Source organism: Lepidochelys olivacea, assembly GCF_965140295.1.
Source record: "Lepidochelys olivacea isolate rLepOli2 genome assembly, chromosome: 1".
Lineage (NCBI taxonomy): Eukaryota > Metazoa > Chordata > Testudines > Cheloniidae > Lepidochelys > Lepidochelys olivacea.
In genome coordinates this window covers 161797370-161819466 of record NC_140411.1, presented here as the reverse complement: position 1 = coordinate 161819466, position 22097 = coordinate 161797370, and the positions used below count along the sequence as shown (strand labels likewise).

Sequence of the window (22097 nt, the reverse complement as noted above, 5' to 3'; positions counted from 1 at the left end):
CTGTTCAAAGGCTGAATGTCTGAAAACCAAAATGCTAGAATAGGGTGTAGATGTGGCAGTAGAGGCAGGGGCTTAGATACCCTGAGTATGATCCTGTTTGAAATGCTGGGCATGCACATGGAGTGACTAGACTTGCCTGCTGCTCCTGCCACCACAGCTACAGTCTATTTTTAGTGTGCTAGCTTGATTAGAGCTAGCATGGGTCTGTCTCCTCATGCGAGAATTTATACCTGCAGGTTGAAGTGCAGACATACCCGATTAGCTATTCTGGAATGGGTGTCTTTTTCTGACCAGAAACTCCACCCTATACTGCAGAAAGTTTTGTTGAAACTGATATATTGCTGCACCAAGTTTCAGTTGGGACAAATCAGCATTTTCTGACCAAAATAAAAAAAACGGTTGTGGAAAAAATCCTGACCAGCTTGTGCCTAAATATGGATTTTGGAGCCTTACTCTACGTGAGCAGGTTTGAAAATGTTAGCTGCAATGTTTTACTGTTGTACTTTTTATATAGCAAGAACCAGGTCACCCAGTAAAATTACTTGGCAGTAATTTAGTACTTGGCAACAAACATAAAGGAGTGCTTCTTCTCACAACATACAGTTAACCTGTGGAAATCATTGCCCGGGGATGATGCGAAGGGCAAATGTATAAATGGGTTCAAAAAATAACTAGATAAATTCATGGAGGATAGGTCCATCAATGAGTATTAGCCAGGATTATCAGGAACACAACCGTATGCTCTAGGTGTCCATAGCCTCTGACTGCCGGAAGTGGAGACTGGACAACAAGGGATAGATCATTCCACAATTTCCCTGTTCTGTTCACTCCCTCTGAAGCATCTGGCACTAGCCACTGTCAGAAGACAGAATCCTGGGCTAGATGGATCATTGGTCTGATCCAGTGTGGCTGTTCTTATCTTATCTTATGCAAAGCAATAAGGATGCAGCCTGTTTGTATCCAAGAGTTGCCTACATGTCACTTGTATAGCAAAGTGCTCATTCCACCCCTAAATGGGGCCATAGAGATTAAGGCCCCGAGTCTCCCTGTCAGAAAAGAATTCTCCCAGTAAGGATCATGATAGGTGAACAGTAGTCCTAAGGGAAGGGCACAGGAGGGCTACTGGCAGAACAGTAGCCTGAGCTTAACCAGTGAGTGATATCCTAGGTCAAAGAAAGAAAGAAAGAAAGAAAGAAAGAAAGAAAGAAAGAAAGAAAGAAAGAAAGAAAGAAAGAAAGAAAGAAAGAAGTCATCTTGTTTTAAACACCATGGTGAAACCTAGCACTGTTTAGATGAGCCAACAGATCATCTGTGGACACTTTATATTCTAGTGCCACTCTAAATACCACTGAATCAAAGTGACCAGTTTCCTGCCAGACACCTGGGGAACTGAGAGCAAGGGAGACTGGTGCAGCTGTAACCAAAATGTATTACTTCTTACCGCATACTGAACTGAAAATCATTTTAATTAAGTGAACATCATGCCTCTTATGGTGCCTCTCGAGAGCAGAAGAGTGAAGGTTGTGGTTCATGGTCTGTGGTGTATGATAGCTGCAGTAGAGTTCAGGTTTGTGTTTAGGGATAGAAGAATAGAGGGTCTGCACTGGTAGTGTTAGATTGGCTTAAACGTCCATTTCCTTGCTTTTGTGGTTTATGTCAGGTAGGTTGAGTGTGTAGCAACTTTAACTCTGGCACTATTATTAGTAATACTATTATTTATTTGTACATGAGTTATAATCAATTATCTTACTGCTACATTATAGCGTCTGCCATTTGTTCTTTCAGTGTAATGTGCTCTTACATGTTCATTTTATTATAAAGTGTACAATGCCTTCACTTGAAAAGTTTTGTAGTTTCACAGAGCAAATCAGTCTTGGCCATGATTCTGAATGTCCTCTGCACAAGAAAGGGACCAAGAAAAACACAACTCCAGTGGGACTCCTTTAGATGCATTTACTTTCCTGACAGCACACACAGACTAGGTAGCTAAATGTCTAAATGGGTACAACTGCAGGCACAGCTAATTGTGCCCACCTTTAATTAAGCGTGCAAAATTGTACCTATGATGATGGAGGCAATTTTTGAAAATTTAGGCCAGGAAGTTTCATTTCAGCTGTAAATATCTGCGTAGATGTGTGTCCATAATGCTAAAGAGGAGATTTTCAAAAGACACCCATGGCAGTGAGGTGCATAATGCCCACAGAAAGTCAATGGTGCCTAACTCCCATTTGTGCTTTTGGAAATCTCCTCCAAAATCAGCTTTTAAGCATTTCTTCATATAAGGCCAGAGTCAGTATACTGTACAGTGTACATTATTTTAGAAGATGACTATGTGCTCTCCTGCTAATGGTAAAATATATTAAAGTACGGCACTTCATGTACCCTCTTCAGCTTTCTCTACTGGTATGTTATGGAGCTTCATTTTGTCTGCTATATGATGCTATTCTTTGTAGCCACATACCATTGCTACCTGTGGAAACCACAGAAACAAAAAGTATAACTCAACGACATGAAGGTGATGCAAACATTATCACTGTATATCTGACAACTGAAAAAGGAGTAGCAAACAATTTTTGCCTGATTGGACAAGTCAGGGCAAAATCACTTCCTTACACATTGCAAGAATTTTAAATAGGATGCAATTTGCTACATTTTATAATTTTATGATCTCCCCTCCCAATCTGAAAAAAGAAAAGGAGTACGTGTGGCACCTTAGAGACTAACAAACTGGCTCAAATAAATGTGTTAGTCTCTAAGGTGCCACACGTACTCCTTTTCTTTTTGAGAATACAGACTAACACGGCTGCTCCTCTGAAACCTCCCAATCTGAATAATTATATTTTGCTATTAGATTTATATAGTAAATGCAATGCTTTGCAGATGACTCATGCACTACAAAGAACAATGCAAACATCAGCAGCAAAGGAGAATCATCCCCAGAAACTTAGACCACTGAGGAAACACTGAGTTTTGTGCAACACACCTTTACTATTATTTGTATTTTCATGCCACCCTCACGTTTGTGGCGTGGGGAAGAATAAATTTAGGACTGATGATAGGGAAACCTGTATTTGTACTTCAGTGGACAGCCTCTGGAGACAGCATTTTCAATGTATCTATTTTAAACTACTACTAACCTACTCAAGAATCCCTAGCATGTGAGGTTTGTCTGCATTAGCTATACAATTCATTAGATATAGTCTGTCTGCAGGATAATCTTGTTCCATCATGAACTGTCTGAAATGAGATTGTGCTGGTATGATAAATTGTCAGCATTCTACAATTATTACCAAGACACTCCAAAAGTTCTGTGTCACATGGCAAAGTTCACATTACCACTAAGTTACAGTAACCATATAGAATTTTTACACAAGTTAAGAACATAAGAATGGCCATACAGGGTCAGACCAAAGGTCCATCCAGCCCAGTATCCTGTCTACCGACAGTGGCCAATGCCAGGTGCCCCAGAGGGAGTGAACCTAACAGGTAACGATCAAGTGACCTCTCTCCTGCCATCCATCTCCACCCTCTGACAAACAGAGGCTAGAGACACCATTTCTTACCCATCCTGGCTAATAGCCATTAATGGACTTAACCTCCATGAATTTATCCAGTTCTCTTTTAAACCCAGTTATAGTCCTAGCCTTCACAAACTCCTCAGGCAAGGAGTTCCACAGGTTGACTGTGCGCTGAGTGAAGAAGGACTTCCTTTATTTGTTTTAAACCTGCTACCCATTAATTTCATTTGGTGGCCTCTAGTTCTTATATTATGGGAACAAGTAAATAACTTTTCTTTATTCACTTTCTCCACACCACTCATGATTTTATATACCTCTATCATATCCTCCCTTAGTCTCTTCTTTTCCAAGCTGAAAAGTCCTAGCCTCTTTAATCTCTCCTCATACGGGACCCGTTCCAAACCCCTAATCATTTTAGTTGCCCTTTTCTGAACCTTTTCTAATGCCAGTATATCTTTTTTGAGATGAGGTGACCACATCTGCACACAGTATTCAAGATGTGGGCGTACCATGGATTTATATAAGGGCAATAAGATATTCTCCATCTTATTCTCTATCCCTTTTTTAATGATTCCTAACATCCCGTTTGCTTTTTTGACTGCTGCTGCACACTGCGTGGATGTCTTCAGAGAATTATCCACGATGACTCCAAGTTAATGGCCATTATGCTGTAACCTTATTGTAACAGTTTAACCTACATATTTCTGAATATGGTATGGAAATTGCCACTCTTATTAAGATTATACATAGTGACTACACATCTTTATTCTATCCATCAGGATGTACAGTTTGGTTTAACGTATTTATAAACCTATTGGTTTCACTGTCAAACAACATATGTAAAACTTTTCAGTTATCAGGACACTGAATAAAAACAAACCAAGTCACAAGCATTAGAGTACAGCAATTATAATGGAGATTTTTTAAAATTTCATTGGAAAAATAGATAATTTTGACTAAACCATGTATGAACTCATGGACTCTACTTTTGATCAAATTGAGACATAGCACCAAAAAGGGTCTCCTTGCCTCTATCTGTGCAGGCATTCCTTTGGAAAGGTGCTGGGCCAAAATCAATGGAAAGACTCCCTTTGACTCCAAAGGCTTTTGGGGATTATGCCCTATAATCATACTAGTCCTCAGTGAGCACTATAGTCCTCAGTGAGTGCTATAATCATACTAGTCCTCAGTGAGTCCTCAGTCAGCACAAGGTCTTGCTTGCAAACTCAGAATAAGGACACTTAGAGCACAAATAGCAAATGTAACTCTGCTCAATAGAAACACAGGCCTGCAGAAATGATTTTCCTCTGGAATGTTCTTTCCTGGAATAAAAGGACAGTCTTATTGGCAAAGCATGTAAGATCTGTGGGCAAAATGACCTGTGAATTTTATTCAAAATAAAATACTTCTGATCCACAGTTATTATAATATTCACCCTAACAACAGCTCTCTGAACAGGCATAAATACTGCTAGAGTCTGTGTTTCCTGCTATGGTGACTTACTTTCCAAGTGACCCGAATGCTTTGTGAAGATACAGGCTCAAGCTGAACTTCCTGAGGTGGGCCATCAGGAGCTGGTGAGAGAGAAAGAGAGAGACACATCCATCATAAGGCAGGTTCTTATAAGGTGGCAGAAATAAACAAAATATACAGTGTTGATGCCAACACTGTGGCATAGAATGGAGGCTTCGGGTTGGTATGAAACCATTTAACAGCATATGAAGCACTGAAGGTATCGCTTTACTCAAACAAAACCAAAAGGCTAAGGCGTCTCCACTAGCTGGTTGTGTGGTATTTGTGACAATGAAATGTCGTGTACTTCAAGATTTAGCAAGTTTGCAAATAAAACAGGAATGAGTCGCAGGTGACTTTCCTTCAAAAGCCTTGTTTAGTGACATGCTCACGATGCTTTTCTTTCCCTTTGAAGTCTTCTCTACTGATTTCCTGAATGTGCTTTAAGCTGCTGTGAATGCGCCGGCACTGAAAAGACAGCAGTACCCACTCAGAATTAGGGAACACAGCAACTCTTCAACCAGCTTTGATCATTTCAACATGTAGCTTCTGATTAAACGCATTCTGTTAACTAAAGACTGAGCATGTTCAGTACAAAATTATTATTTTATGAAGTAAAAAATGCACAAAGAGTTTTTCTGCATCTAAATATATCAATGTGGAAGCCATATAAAGAATATCCTGCCTGATGAAATGAGCACGGGACAGTTTCTGCTGGCTCAGTCAGAGGGAGTCTCTCTTATTATTTATATACTGCCAAAGGTATGTGTGGTGTTTCACAAACAAGTGGGAAGACAAAGTTCTGGTCCTGAGAAACTTCTATCTATGTTAGGCAGTTACAACGCAACGATCGCTGATTGGAGGCAGTTAGTGTTGCAGTGGGGATTTGTAAAAGAAAGTTAACAAAAACAAGCCCTTTTAATGGAAGGATGTGAAGGAAGAGATGGAGATATCTCAGAGCTTGAGCAAAAGATTTCTATATATATAAGTTGGCGTGAATAAAAAGTATGAAATCACAAATTTAATAATATGACAAAGGAAGCAAGGGAGCGAAGGGGGTGAGACTAGGTTGTGAGAGGGAGAGCAGGAGGAAATGGACGTTGCAATGAAAGCAGACTGAGGGGCAAATGACAGCTGAAGTGAAAGAAGTCCATTTGGCTTACCCAGGTGAAATTCACGCCTATACAGAGACCTAACACATGGCTTATGCTCCATTGAAGTCATGTACAAGTCCTATTTTGTGGGATTTTGTTGGCCCTGCGCAGAGGGGTGAATTTCACGCATGGTGAAGTGGAACCATTGCCTACAGATCATGTGGGTCCTTAGTTTGAGGGCATGTCCACCCTGCAATCAGACACTTGTCGCTGGACCTTGCCAACTAACTCAAGCTCGTGGGGCTCAGGCTAAGGGACTGTTTAACTGTGATGTAGATGTTTGGGTTGGGCTGGAGCCTGAGCTCTAGGACCCTCCCACCATGCAGAATGCTAGAGCCCAGGCTCCAGACTGAGCCTGAATGCTTACACAGCAATTAAACAGTCCCTAAGCCTGAGCCCCATGAGTCTAAGTCAGCTGGCATGGGACAGCCGCAGGTTTCAGCTGCAGTGTAGGTGTACCCTAAGTTTCCTATGCAGAAACACCCAGTGATGAAAACAGAGTGAGTACAACAGGAAGAATGGGGTCTCTGCTAGTTCTTTAAGTCAACTCTAGACTCTGACCACCAGTTTACAGACACAAATGTCATCACTCCAGATATATTATTCTGTAATAGATATGTACAAAACATTTGGCCCATAAAATGAGCTGATAAAATCCTGGCTTTTCACTGGTGTCACAAAATGGCAACCATAAATCCCCTTTATGCCCACAGTTTATTTCATTCCTCCATGTGCAGAAACATATTCTCTGTCTCTGATGTAGAGGTTATTACTGTGACATATTTATATAGGCTAAACCTTTGCTCATTTGGTCTGAAGAATTCAGACTCACCACAGGAAGCTCGTGCAGGTAGGAAAGAAATCAGAGAGAAACACTGCAGCAAATATTCGCGATTGTGCTTATTTTTGTAAAGATTCTGGATTGCTTTGCTATGCTTGGGATAACACATCATGGACCCAGTTCTGATCTCCCACTGGTTTCATACTAGTACTCCTGATTTACATCAGTGTAAGTGAGAGCAGACTCAGGACCTTGCCTGGGAGACTGTGAAGGAGATAGTTGCAGTTGAATGGGTTGTGATAAAGAATGTGATGAGTCCATGACAGAGTGAATGGTTGTATATTGAGTGAGTGGGGAACTTGAGGTTGGGGAGGGGTGAGATAAGTGTGAGGGCAAGTAGAGGGAGAAGGGTCCTGTGTCTTGGCAGGGGGTTAGATTAGATGACCCTTGTGGTCCCTTCTCAGCCTATGGTTCTATGATGCTAATGGTCATGAAAGATGGAGGTATGGACTGTGGGATGCAGCAGATGGTATAGTCGAGTTAGAGGTGAGGGGACTATGACAGAGAGAGTGGAGGAAGGTGAATGGTGGAGGCAGACTGTGGGTGAGTTTGTGATGGAGAAGCCATGACAGAGGATATGGTGGGAAGGAGCAAGGTGTGATAGAGGGTATAGCAGAGTGTGTGTGTCAGAGCATTGGGCTAGGGGAGAGGATGGTGACAGAAGGCATAGAGAGGAGAGACGGGAGTGTACTGTGACAAAGTGTGTGGTATGAAGGCTGGGGGGGGGCGGCGGAAGGGATAGCTCAGTGGTTTGAGCATTGGCCTGCTAAACCCAGGGTTGTGAGTTCAATCCTTGAGGGGGCCATTTCAGGATCTGGGGCAAACACTGGGGACTGGTCCTGCTTTGAGCAGGGGGTTGGACTAGATGACCTCCTGAGGTCCCTTCCAACTCTGATATTCTATGATTCTATGACAGAGGTTGCAGTGGAGTGAAATTAGTGTCTGCCAATTTCACTGTACACTTTCACCACAACTTACATAATTATGAAGAATTTCAGAGTAACAGCCGTGTTAGTCTGTATTCGCAAAAAAGAAAAGGAGTACTTGTGGCACCTTAGAGACTAACCAATTTATTTGAGCATGAGCTTTCGTGAGCTACAGCTCACTTCATCAGTTTCAGAGTAACAGCCGTGTTAGTCTGTATTCGCAAAAAAGAAAAGGAGTACTTGTGGCACCTTAGAGACTAACCAGTTTATTTGAGCATGAGCTTTCGTGAGCTACAGCTCACTTCATCGGATGCATGATCTAACTACTACCCTGAAGGCAATGAGGTGAATTTCCAGTATGGTTTCCAGGAATTTATTTGGGACCCATAGGTGATTTTTCGCAAAACTCCATCCAAAATGTGCAAGATTATGTTAACCTCTTAGGGCAGGGGTGGACAACCTATGGCCTGTGGGCTGCACATAGCCCATCAGGGTAATTCGCTGGCGGGCTGCGAGACAGTTTGCTTACACTGACTGTCTGCAGGTACGGCCACCCGCAGCTCCCCGTGGCTGTGGTTCACCGTTCCCGGCCAATGGGAGCTGTGGGAAGCGGTGCGGGCCGCAGGGATGTGCTGGCCACCACTTCCCGCAGCTCCCATTGGCCAGAAACGGTGAACCGCGGCCACTGGGAGCTGTGGGCAGCCACGCCTGAGGACAGTCAATGTAAACAGACTGTCTCGTAGCCCACCAGTGGATTACCCTGACAGGTCGCGTGTGGCCTGTGGGCCGCAGGTTGCCCACCACTGCCTTAAGGTATGTCTACAGTGCAATTAAAAACCCGTGGCTGGCTGTGCCAGCTGACTTGGGCTTGCAGGGCTCAGGTAATGGGGCTGTTTCATTGCAGTGTAGACATCCGGACTTAGGCTGAAGCCTAGGCTCCAGGACCCTGTGAGGTCTACACCACAATTAAGCAGCCCCACAGAGGCCAGCTGTGTATTTTTAATTGCAGTATGTCTGCCCTGCAGCTGGGAGCGAATCTCCCAGCCCAGTAGACAGACTCACACAAGTGGGGCTCAAGCTAGCATGCTAAAAATTGCAGTATGGACATTGCAGCTCGGGTGGCTGTTCAGGCTCTGAAGCCCATCCAACACCTCTGGTTCTGAGCTTGAGTAGCTAGCCCATGTCTTTGCCAGAACCACAATATCCACACTGCTATTTTAGCATGCCAACTTGAGCCATGCTAGCACAAGTCTGTCTACCTGGGTCATTCCCAACTGCAGTGTAGTCATAGCCTTATACACATACGCTAAATCCACTGAGCCTTTGATAACTATTTGCATGTGGGAGCCAACTTTCCTGCAGCCTTGCTTGCTCTAGCATGTCATACATTTCTCTAGGATCTTCCATCTAAGCATCTCTAAAGGATTTACAGACATGATAGATTTAAGCCTCATAACATCTCTGGGAGGCAGGTAAATGTTTTATCCCCATTGTACACATGAGGAGATTGAGGCACAGAGAAGATAAATGAGCATCTTAAGGTCACTTTCTCAGAGTCTGACAAAGCCAGAAAGAGAACCCCAATAGCTCACCTTGCACTGCTAAACTTTAACAATACACAGAAACAAAGAAAATAAGCCCTTTGCTTTCCTGTCAAACACTGATGGAAATGAGCTCTTCCAGTCTATTTTCCAAAGCAGTAGCTATTAAAGGTTATAGGGGGGAAAAGCTCCAATATCCGTGAAATCAGCTCTAGATTAGTGAAAGGACAGAGGATATTGTTTGACTCTCCTCCTGCTGAAGGCATCCTTTTTGGTTTACTTTCTAATAAATAATGTTGGCAGCCTGGAGTCACAATAGTGCAGGATATGTAATCTGCACCTTTGCAGTGAAGGGGTTAGGATTTTTAAATTTTTAATATTGTTTTTCTCAAGCCTTCATTTTGATCTCTTCCCTTAGGTGTCTCCCTCAAGCTCAGCACCTGTGCTAATTCGACCCTCCCGATGTAAGAGCAGCAAACAGTAAACAATGACAAATCACTGCACTTCTGCATACTGTGTGACTGATCAAACCAAAACCAAGACAACAAATGCTGTTGCCTTGCCTAGACCTGACCTTCCCTTCCTCTGATTGCTCCCTGAATAAATCAATGATTTTTGACTGCGATTCCACATAACTGACCTTTCACTCGGACTGGACAGCTCCTTAATGAGAGCAGTGAAAGGCTCAGTCATCCTGAAACTAGGTCAGGAGGCATTGGATAAAATGTGACATCCAGGTTTCAGCCTGCTAATGGGGAAGTTAGTCTTTAATGGGAGGTCAGTTGCTGATGCTGACATGTTAATTATCAGAGAAAAGAAAGTCACGAAGTAAGAAACACTCCAAGTTTATTAACAGCACATACTAATAACTTTGTGTGAGTATATGAGAGAGACAATTTCCTTGGGAGATTTTGGAAAGCGGGGAGTGGGAGGTGGAGGTACTCCAGGCTCTGGGGATGGGTAACCTGTTTCTCTAAAGATTTCACATTTCACCTTGCAAACAGGAAAAACATTTCTGCATTCAGCATGTAGTTTAAAAGCAAACAAATTACTCATCCTTTCCTTGATATATAGTAAAGAAATCTGCCATCTGCCCCACCACTGAAGAATCATATAAAATTAAAACCCATAATGCAGAGTTCTCTTCCTTTTCTAACACAGACATTATTTGTGGGCAGAATATATATGCTGAAAAAACAGCATCGGGGGAAAAAATGAATGGAGCTCATGTTGTCTCCTGTTTGCTTCGGTTTGCACAGTAAGCCCTTGTGCTCTTATTCTTTGTCACAAACACTTGAGAACTGAGAATCTGATCTCACTGCAGGCAAGGATGATTCCAGCAAGGGGTAAATTTTCACTGCAGTGATTTAGTCTTCTATTAATATTAATAAGATTTGCACAGCCAAATTCTCATGTGTGGGCTGAAAACCATGCCACTGAGTGTCTAGAACCTAGATTATCATGTAGCTTTAGAATGTGGTGGGACTTAATCTGCCACAATCTGCCCCCAACCACTTACATTATTATTTTTCCTCTCAACTGTACATAGATTCATAGATTCCAAGGCCAGAAGGGACCATGGTGATCATAGGCTGACCTCCTGTAAAACACAAGACCATAGGGCTTCCCGAAAACAACTCCAAGCATATATCTTTTAGGGGAAAAAAAAAAAAACAAGCATGGAGGTATTAGCATGTTAACACAGAAAAAAAATATGTATGGTGCAGGTATGCTTTTCAAACAAGAAATGGCAGATACTTATATGGCCTGGAGTTTTCAAAGGAACCTAAGGGATATAGGAATTTCAGTGGTGTTTGTATGTTGAACTTCCTTAGGCTCCTTTAGGAATCCCAGCTGTGATTTCTATTCATTTAATTGCAGTGTGTATCTTTGAGGGGAGATATTTGCAGACATTCAACATTATGAAGTATAATTCCAGGTACAAAACGATATGGCATTGACTTTGGAAAGAGGGAGGTGTCAGAGCAAAGGAAAGCAATAAAGGATAACTTCTTTCACTTCAGCAAGTCAGACACATAGAGATTTGAATGCAAAGAAGCCACTGCACACTGCAATTACAGGCTTAAAAGGGGCTATCCCGGGCATTAAGGGGAAGGTGTTGGCAGAGTCCTCTTGGCAGAACAAAGAGACAGTGGTGCTGGTATGAGTGCTCTGTGAAAAGTCAGTCCCTTGCCCTCCTGGCTGGAGAGGAAGTACTGCAATGGCCAATGCCCTCTGCAGTGGAGGACTGCATGAAAATTAAATTCAAGGAAACAATATAATTAATTACAGCAAACTAACTTTAATTGCAGTCAGCACATTAAATGGGTGGAGAATAGTTCAATAATGACATTATTCGTGTAGATCATTAGGCACCTAAATCCATATTTGGGTGCTTAAATAGGGATTTAAATGCATAGCTTCAAGTCCCCAGGGTTGAAAATTTGGGGCATAATGTCTTCTCTGACCACTAGATGCCACTGAACAGTTTTAATGAGAGGCCTGCACAATGATGTTTCTGAAATTGTGCTTTCTTGGAATATTTTAGCATCCTCTGAGAAATAGTTCTAATAGCATAGCTGGCATTTCAAACAGAAATTCCTAGTAAGGAAGAAAATTTGAGCTCAGATAAGATTTAGGCCAGCAGTTCTCAAACGGGGGGCTGCAACCCCCTAGGGGTCCACAAGACCTTTCAGGGGGGCCGTGGGGTCCCCCGGCTGAAACCCGGTGCACTGAGCCCTGGCACAACCCCCACAAAAGCTGGCAGCTGTGCAGCGCAAAGCTGAAGCTGGCAGCAGCGTGGGGCAGAAGCGGGCAGCCCCGCTTCCCTCGGGTCTGAAGCCAGGAGCGGTGCAGGGCTGAAGCCAGGAGCCCCAGCATCCTCCTGGTCTAAAGCTGGGAGCGGTGTAGGGCTGAAGCTGGGAGCCCTGGTGCCACCCCGAGGGCTGAAGCCAGCAGCGGCATGGGGCAGAATCTGGGAGCCCCAGTGGCCCCAGGGTCTGAAGCTGGGAGCGTTGCAGGGCTGAAGACGGAAGATCTGGCACCACCCCTCCCCCTCACTGAAGCTGGGAGCAGTGGTGGAGCCCCGGCACTCCTGTCCCCATCTGAAGCTAGCAGCAGCGTGGGGCTGAAGCCAGGAGCCCTGGTGCTGCCCCCCTGGGGCTGAAGTTGGGAGCAGTGCAGGGATGAAGCCCTCCGTGCAGGCAAAAGCCCTGAGCCCAAGGGCAGAGTTGGGGAGGCACAGGGGTGTTGCTCCCCCAAACTGCAGTGCCTTACTCAGAGTGAGGCTGTCCTGGGGGCAGCCCTAGCTACCCCTCTCCCTGCACCCTTAGTGGTTTTCAAACTTCTTGAATTGAGTCCCCACTTTGAGTTATATTTTTTGGTTGCATCCCCCCTGGATGGCCTGCTGAGGTGAGCCAGGGAGTGGAGGTGGCACTCTCTCCCTGGACCACGTTGTGTGGAGTTGGCCCAAGCCCCGCCGGCCCTTGCCCACTTCCAAATAAAATTCAAACTACGTTTATGCCCAAGGCCTCCTCTCCCCTGCCCCCCGCACCAGCCCAGAGCCCAGAGTCCCACATCGCCCCCGCTGGGCCCTGGAGTTTTTATAGCATGTCAAGCGGGGCCACAGAGAGAAAAAGGTTGAGAACCCCTGATTTAGACACTACAAAGCCAGAGCATACCTGCTTCATCCGTAGTGACAGTGAGCTCATTGCTTGCTTCGCTCTTGCCAATGCGGTTTTTGGCATACATGCGGATGTTGTAGGTGGAGGAAGGGTGGAGGTCAATGATAGTGGCCTGGTTCAGCTGAGGAGAGACGTCTTTGGTTCGCTGAACAGAATCCCACGAGTCTATTTAATAAATGGGGGAGGGGAGAGAAAAAACTAAAGATAATTTCACATTCATTTTATTATTTCAAATAATTGACAGGAATTAATATTTGACAGGAATGAAAAGGGAGACAGAAGGATTCTTAGAGATGCAAAGGATCATTTAGAAAGATAAAAATGTTTTATATTTTAAATTCTTAAGGGCTCGTTCCTGCAAGCTTATTCGATGAACTATGTAGATAATTAAGCATGAGTTTAATTGGTATTGGGACTATTTGACACCTTTCAATATTGAGTACTAAGCCATTGAGATGTTTTCAGGTTAATGATGCAGATCCAAATTCAATGAGATTTAACATTGGTGCAGTCATTAATCCCATGAGTTGTTTGTATGTGCTTGTAAAAGGAGGAATTTCATCCAGATTAAATCAATATCTAAGGAAATCTGGGGTTATCCACATTTTGCATAAATTATTCACTAAACTTGCTTGACACGTGGTATTAGAAAGGACAGAATTTGGTTGCAAGTAGTAACCACTCAGCCTCAACGTAACATTAAATCAGTCCAAATAAAACAACGGGACTGATCTGTTTTAAATCATCTTGACATCTCTTATGTGTTGTCATCTGTCATTTCTTTCTCACTGTATTGCATATTTCTCCTTTAACCTCTGCAGTATCCTATGGGATTTAGCTGGGAGCTATACAGTGGTGGTGTATAGCAAGGGTCACTGCAGGCAGCATCGTGAAAAGCTCACCAGACAGAAAAGTCTCAGTTAAAAATAGGAAAGCATAGCAAGAAACAATATATTATGTCCAGTTTTTGAGGCAGTGTGTAATTCTCTCTGTCTCTGTGACATCCCTTAGAGATGGGCAAATTGTTTACATACTAAACAGTTTTGTCAGTCGCAGAACAATTTCATTCTTCCTCTGTCTGTTTGTATTTAAAAATGCCCAAACATTTAGCTATCAACTGATGTTAATTTAAAAACTCCTAAACATGTAGGCATCAATTGATGCAGTGCTAATCAACAGCATCTGAATTCATTTACTGCTCATCACTGCTGCTTTGCAGTGGTGCTCCCAGAACACCTAAAGGCCTTCTCTGCACATAGCCTCAATAACATTTGCTTGGAATACTCTTTGTACACTTTATGGACATTTTTAAATGGTACTAAAAACTGAAACTGTCCTGATGTGTCTTGGAAAACTATTAACATTTGAATTAATGACAGTAGCCATCACCCTTCAGAACGCTGCAAGTTGGGGATTGCCATACCAGAATAAACCAATTGTTCATTTAGTCCAGTATTCTGTATATGAGACTGGTCGATACCAAATACTTCAGAAGAAAGAATTAAGCCACCATACTATACGAAATGGGGAATCCTTCTGTGAAGAACAAACCTCAAAATGTTTAAAGTTCATAAAAGCCTCCAGAAATGGGAGACTCTCTATTTGGTGTACAGCTGGCAAAACATATTCCTATGCTACCCTCCCTGCAGCCATTATCACTGGAGGGCAAGAAGGAAGCATAGCTGGAATGCACTGTATTCTGGCTCTCTTTCTCTGTCAGATGGTCCTTCAGAGACTATTGCCAGCTGATACATTTAAGAGCAGCCATTGGGCTATACTAATTTGCTCTGGGGCTGGGCAAAGAATCAGAGAGCTGCAACTGGCTCCCTGATGATCCCACAACTCAGATGCACTCCGCAGAATTTCAGGGCAGCAGAGAATCTGGCCTGAAATATTTAGCAATGGTTGTTGTTGTTAGAACAGTGCATAGGGACTTCAGCAAAGGTATGTGCCCCATTGTGCTTAGCACTGTAGAAACATAGAGAAAGACAGTCTCTGTCCCAGTTTGTTATGTCAACGGTTCTGGACTAAAAAGATCCAGTTTGTATGGAGGATTAAGTAAACTTCCTTTGTGGTAGAGGATAATTTTTGTTTGAATATTTTACAAAATTGATTATGATTTTTCAAAAGATTTCCTTCAATGTTACTGGGTTTTTTTTAAACTATTAAGTTACTCAAATCAGAGAATCCAGCCTGAAACCTCCCCTGCGTTCTTTGTAGGTTAAATAATGACATACCAAGATAAGGGAGGAGATGGAAAACCAGAATCTTCAAGACTTCTAGATATATTTTGTTCCAGATTGATAGAGTGTAGGTAATACATGGATTTTAGAGTATATTTTGATATAAATTTCTTAGGGGAAAAATAAGAACAGCTTGAGACACATAGAGAAGAAAGAAATTGTTTAATTTCTCTCCACTGTTGTTGCCAGCTGATGCAACAAAAAATAAATGTTGATTTAAATTCTGCTGCTAAATGATAGAAATAAAATGAGTGTTCCTGTGTAGGCAGTAAAATAATCATCCAGTGGGGTAACTGTGATTGATTTATGGCTCCTTTTACTTTCCTGATACCATACCAAAGCATTTTAAAATCGATGTATTAAGAGGGTTTTAACTTAGAAACAATATACAGAACAGGTAAGACCCATACAGAAATGAAGCAAAAAGAAAGCATAAAATTTCAGTTAATTTTTCCCCCTCAAAAAGAGATTTAAAAAAAAAAATCAGGCAATTCTCAGAGCTATATAAAATGCACCTAGACAGAAAGTGTTTATGAAAATCCATAGCTCTGTGTTGTATTTTTCATGAATTCCTAAGATAATGATTGACCCACAAAGGTCCATTTATAGAATCTAGCGAGGCTAAATATGTTTTATATTGTACTTTACTTCTGATTGTATATATAAGATTTTAGCCAACATTGTGAATTTCTATTTTGTGTGTGAGATGCCATCTAGTGATACTATTTAAAACTGCACACATTTGTGGCACGCTTTGCTAAAAGCTGTATGATTTCTTGAAGCTATTCTTGTCAGGCTGCAGACAAAGACCTTGATTCTGCAAATCCATGCACGGCCTGAAGGAATGAATGCCAAGCTGTTGTTGTGCTTAAATGCAAGTGTGAGCTGAGTCTATGTATGGGCATGAGGAAGGCTAAGCACTAGGCATAATCCTCCCTTTGTGCACCTTGCTCCCTAACTTTCAAGGATGCAGCATCAAAAATAGGCAGGGTATAGAAAAGAATGGACATGTTTGAGAAGACATAAGCTCACGCATGATGAGACATCTGGTTACATCATGTCTCCTACCCCTTGTTCCTTCTCCTGTTAGAAGGCTGGAGTAATTTGGTGACCAGACAGCAGTAATTTCACTACAGTCAGATTCCTGGGCCATAGATGGGTTAAGACACAGATAGGCATATCAGCCCAAGCCTGGAATCTTAGTTCCTGAAGCCATGTGATTCTATCAAAATCTCAACTTTTATTTTAAAAAAAGTTTCTGGCCCACCTGGTTGTAAAGAAAAGCTTGAAAATGTGACATATAAAGGATGCAGAAATGTCTGCCTAAGTCTGAAGGGAAACTGAGACCACAGCTCAGAGAGGGATGAATTACCCATTCACCTCAATGAGGTGTTAATTCCAAGACCAACTCCTCTGGAGAGCCCTGCATCTCCTCGCCACCCTTTGTTCTCGAGAACTATGTGTGTGGAAGGAGGATAAGAGTCCCACCGATCCAACAGTGACACCCCAGTTGTTGGAATAAGTATGGGAAACCCCCCTTTCTGCCATCCCTGAAGAGAGGGTGTGGGCCCTGCTGCCATTTCTGGTGGAGAGATGGGAGCCTCATGATGTCTATAAAATCATGAATGTTGTGGAGAAAGTGAATAGGGAAGTGTTATTTACCCTTTCACACAACACAAGAACCATTGGGGGTCACTCAATGAAATTAATAGGCAATGGGTTTAACACAAATATAAGGAAGTATTTCTTCACACAAAATGCAGTCAACCTGTGGAACTCATTGCCAGGGGATGTTGCAAAGGCCAAAAGTATAGCTGTGTTTAAAAAAGAATTAGACCAGTTCATGGAGGATAGGCCCATCAGTGCTTAATAGCCATGATGGTCAGGGATGCCCTAAACCTTTGACTGCCAGAAGTTGGGACTGGATGACATGGGGTGGATCACCCAATATTTGTCCTGTTCTGTTCATTTCCTCAGAAGCATCTGGCACCTGCCACTGTCAGAAACCAAGATACTGGGCTAGATGGACCATTGGTCTGACCCAGTACAGCCATTCTTATGTTGCTCTGCCTTTCTGTGACAGGAGAGGGGCCCACTGCCATTTCAAATGGGGAAAGGGCCATGGTGCATGGGTGGGGCCATGGGAGGCCCCATATCATGATGCGCCCAAACCAGAGATTGCCTTTATACGGTCCTAGATTGCCCTGTGCTCCCCAGACTTGCTCATCACACTTTACCTTATAACACAACACTGAGCACCTGCATTGTACAGGATCAAGTCTACAGTAAAAACATCACGGTGAGAGTGAGAAGGACTAATGACAATGTAATGCAGTGTGATTGGGCAATAATTTCAAAAATAGATTACTAAACACTGCATGCCATTTTAATCTGCAGAATGCTTCCTTCCCATGATGCTCCTGAATGGGCCCCTCATATCCTCCCCTGCCTTTGCTACAGTTCATTCATTCATGTAAAATGAATTTGAGTCATATTCTCATGGAAGTCATGCAAACGGAATTTTCTTATCTTCTGTGATTTCCCATGTTTAATTACTTATCAGTACTCTTTTAAAATTGCAGGAGCTTCAGAGCTACAAATGCTTCTTACTTGGGCAGTGGGTAGGTTTGGGTGATGGAAGATGAGCTCAGGATGCTTGTCAAAGGTTTGTGGCCATTTCTGTCATTCTGGAAGTGGCAGTAAATCTGGTTGCTTTCTGAGAACATTTACAAGTGGGTTTACTCAAGAGTTGGAATGAAGCCCTCACTGGAGGGTCTTATGTTGGGTTTGGTATCAGAGAAAGAGAAAGGGGGATGACATTGGGTCACTGTTTAGGAACTGTTGTGAGAGACTTGCTGGTTTGATTGGGGGTTTGCTGGAACTACTGTACTTATGACTTTAGCCTTTTTCCCCCAAGTGACTTGTCCATTAATTTTTTAAATATTCACCTAAGACTTACTGTAGGTAGAGCTTTGTTCATTAACTGATATTTCTAGGCTGACACACATTTTAAGACTTGCAAATAAGACACTCAAGTATAATATAATCAGAAAAAACAATTGTACACATATTCATGCTGGGTGTAATGTGTATGGCCATAAAGCCATAGCTTGGAGAGTAGTGTCCTGAGGTCTTTCCACGAATTCTCACTTGAAGCAGAAGTTCCAGAATAGGTGGGAAAAGAATCACCCCTTCTGGTTTCTAGTCACCACTCTGACCGCTACTCAATCACTCGGACCTAGGTACCGAAGTAGTCAGTTGGCATATCCAGCAGTATCCTGCATTGTTATTTCTTAAGTGTCTAATTCTCTTTAAACATAACTATGCTGGTTATTTTCACTTTTATTCTTGCTGGGTATTACAGATGATTATCATCTGCTGTGTGAATGTTTTGCCTAAATTATCTTCTAGCCTGTTATTTCCTTCTTTCGTACGTGTACACCAAGCACTGGGTTTAATATTAGTTCAAGGATCTTATCTTCCTAAGATCACTGTCTCTCTTAACATCTGAAAAAATTCAGCAATAACCATTCTTGACTCTCTTTTTCTTCAGCATTGCTTTCCCCAGCCATTCTGCATAAGTTAACTTTACCACTGCTTTCATATTTTTTGTTGCCTTTCTACCTTCTTGATGATTTTTCTATAGACTTATGGCCAAAAACTGGGCACAGTTAGATGGCTCCAGGCAGGAAAGCAGTTGGATGGCTCCAGGCAGGAAGTATCCTGATGCAAGGGATTCCCTGAGCAGTGTAGAGGTAGGCTCAGAATTGGAGGAGGGTGCATCAGGGAGGGATGGCATTCTAAATTCCACTTCTTCGGGGTTGGTGGAGTGGATTACAGGTGGATAGGGAAAGCCAGAACCAGAAACATGGAAGTGCACACATAACTTAAAGTCATATCACCCGCTAAGCTGCACATCCTGGGCTGTGCTTCCAGGGATGCTAGACTGAGAATCTGGCCCATAATCTTTAGGGAACTATACTCACTGGTATAATTTCAATTTTTAAATAATCTAATTTCTCCTTAAAAAACAAACAAAAAACCGTGATTTATGAGCAGTTTATACAACCAAGTATGACATTTGCTTCTATTTTGTGGAACAGAATCCTCCTAACTCCCACTTCCTAACCTAGCAATAGTAATATAAATATTATGCTATTTTTGCATATCAAAGACCATGCACAGGTAGGATTGCTACCTCTGTGCTACTCAAACTTGGATGTCCAGGATGATCCTGAAGCCATAAAACTGAGCAGCTGGCAGTGTGTACTGAGCACCCTTACAGATTTCCTGGGACAGCCACCTCAAAAAAAGAAACAATCCAGGGAAAACCAGGACAGTGACAACCCCACGCACAGGAAAAATACAATACAGACCAATCAAATGCAAAATATTAAAGACATAGAGTGGAATATAATTTGTATAATTAGTTATCAGTTTCAAAGAGTTAAAAGTATAACGTTATACAAATACTTTCTCATTATTAATTTCATCAGCAATATGTTTGCACCGGTAACCATATATATTCAAAATGTATCAGTTATTAGACCAGGAATCGGCAACCTTTGGCAAGCGGCCCACCAGGGTAAGTCCCCTGGTGGGCCGGGCCGGTTTGTTTACCTGCCGTGTCTGCAGGTTCGGTTGATCGCAGCTCCCACTGGCCACAGTTTGCCGCTCCAGGCCAATGGGGGCTGCGGGAAGCGATGGCCAGCACATCCCTCGGCCTGCACCGCTTCCTGCAGCCCTCATTGACTTGAAGCGGCAAACTGCGGCCAGTGGGAGCTGCGATGGGCCGAACCTACGGACATGGCAGGTAAACAAACCGGCGCGGCCCACCAGGGGGCTTACCCTGGTGGGCCGCTTGCCAAAGGTTGCCCATGCCTGTATTAGACTGTGTCCACAGATAATTTCCGTAGACAGAGTACAACAAACACCAAGATGAGAAGCAGCACAAAACAAACAAACAAATTCAATGTCCCTGTTTAATATCTTTTAAAGCTTACTTATCAATAAGGTGAACCTCATTCATCCATAATTTTCTGCTTTCTTCCTAGTCCTTTCTTGGGCCATGATATACGCGAGTATTTAAACATAGGCTTAAATTTTAAACATAACCTTAACTTGTATGGACTTCAATGGAACTTGAACATGTGCTTAAAGACAAACCTGTGTTTAAATTCTTTCCTGAATAGGGATGATTTCCTGAACCAGGAGTTATGTTTATTTTCTCCCAGTTCTCACCATTCTCCAATGACCCTTACAGCTTTGCTCCATAATCCTTTATCTTTTTTGCATTTTCTATTCCTATACAGGGTATTTTCCTTCTTTTCCCCCGGACAATTTGAAAGACTTTATTTGTGAGTGTGTAATGTCTTACAAAGTTGCTTATAAAATGTTTGTGAAACAGATGGACTCACATCTTTCACCTACATGTTTGTAACGCTAAATTAACCACAGTAGCATAACACACAGCAACAACATATTACATGTGAGAAAGCATAAATGAAAGTGATGTCATGACTTGACTGGTAACTCTTTCTGCCAACTGTCTAAAAACACAGTTGAAACTCAAGCCAACATGCAGCTTTTACGTTACAGAGCAAATGAAGTTCAGCCCAGAGGCAGAGCTATGATATTTAATCCAAAAGTTCATATATTTACCAGTTTAAAATGTCACTGTATCTCTGTATTTTCCCTTTAAGAATATGAATTAGCACACCTGTAGTGATACTGACGGATGGGTCAGCTTTACTTATGAGCTGCATGTTGATATGGCTGAATGCTGACCTAGCAGAAATACATCTGCTTACGTTGTACTGCAGATATGTGCCACTAGCCTGTCCCTTGCAGCATTTCAGAGGTTACTGCAAACTCAGCTTGGTGGCTTAGCAAGCTACTATACAGCTTGCTTTGTCGATCCTAGTACGTTCCCAAGACTGCAGTTTGGCTCTTAACCCTGCTGTTAAGGTGAAACATTACACAACCCTACGTACAACAGAAGAGAATTTCTGTAACTCAGCACTCCAGATAAAAGGTCACTGTTCAGGGAAATTACCCCACTGGGAAAAATGGGCAGCAGGGTGAGGGCTGGGGGGGGTGTGTGTGAAGAAGGAGGTAAAGGTAATAATAGTGGCCTACTACCATTCAGCATCCATTGTGGAAGTCACAAGCTGGAATGGCTAAGGCAGCATCAGGAAATCTGATGCAGTTGTTTGTGGATATCCCAATTAAAAAAAAGGGAAGAGCAACCATCCAAATATAAACAAAATGGTCATAATATAAGAAATCAAAAACAGTGAAATGGCAAAAGACAAAGCTCACTGTAGAGAAATAAACAGACTGTTAAGGAAGAATTTCCATCAAGATGTTTTGATTTATGATTAACTGTTTACAGTAAAAACAAAATAATGAAGGAATAAAAACAAGTTATAAGAAATGGATCACTTGCAAATGAAGACTATCTCTTACCAGACTTGTTCTTGCATTCAATATCGTAGCCTGTGATTGGGCTATTTCCATCAAATCCCATGGTCCATCTGAGGGCAATGCTACGTGCTCTCACCTCTCGGATTTCTATTTCAGGAGGATCTGGTGGCTCTGAGTTAACAGACAGACTCTGCTTTAGTCAAAAGAACGCCGGTACGAAGCATAAGGTATAATAATGAGCATGGCTCTAATG

General features: G+C 42.5%; 1 protein-coding gene across 1 annotated transcript in view; it reads right to left on the bottom strand.

Moving 5' to 3' along the window:
- Positions 1-22097, bottom strand: part of DSCAM (DS cell adhesion molecule) — a 641498-nt gene that overhangs the window by 123883 nt on the left and 495518 nt on the right. Inside the window, exons 14-16 of the mRNA XM_084616971.1 lie at positions 21887-22015; positions 13173-13340; positions 5022-5092 (exon numbers count right to left, since the gene is read on the bottom strand). Of these exons, the coding sequence (XP_084473097.1) occupies positions 5022-5092; positions 13173-13340; positions 21887-22015 (368 nt within the window). The remainder of the gene's footprint in view (positions 1-5021; positions 5093-13172; positions 13341-21886; positions 22016-22097) is intronic.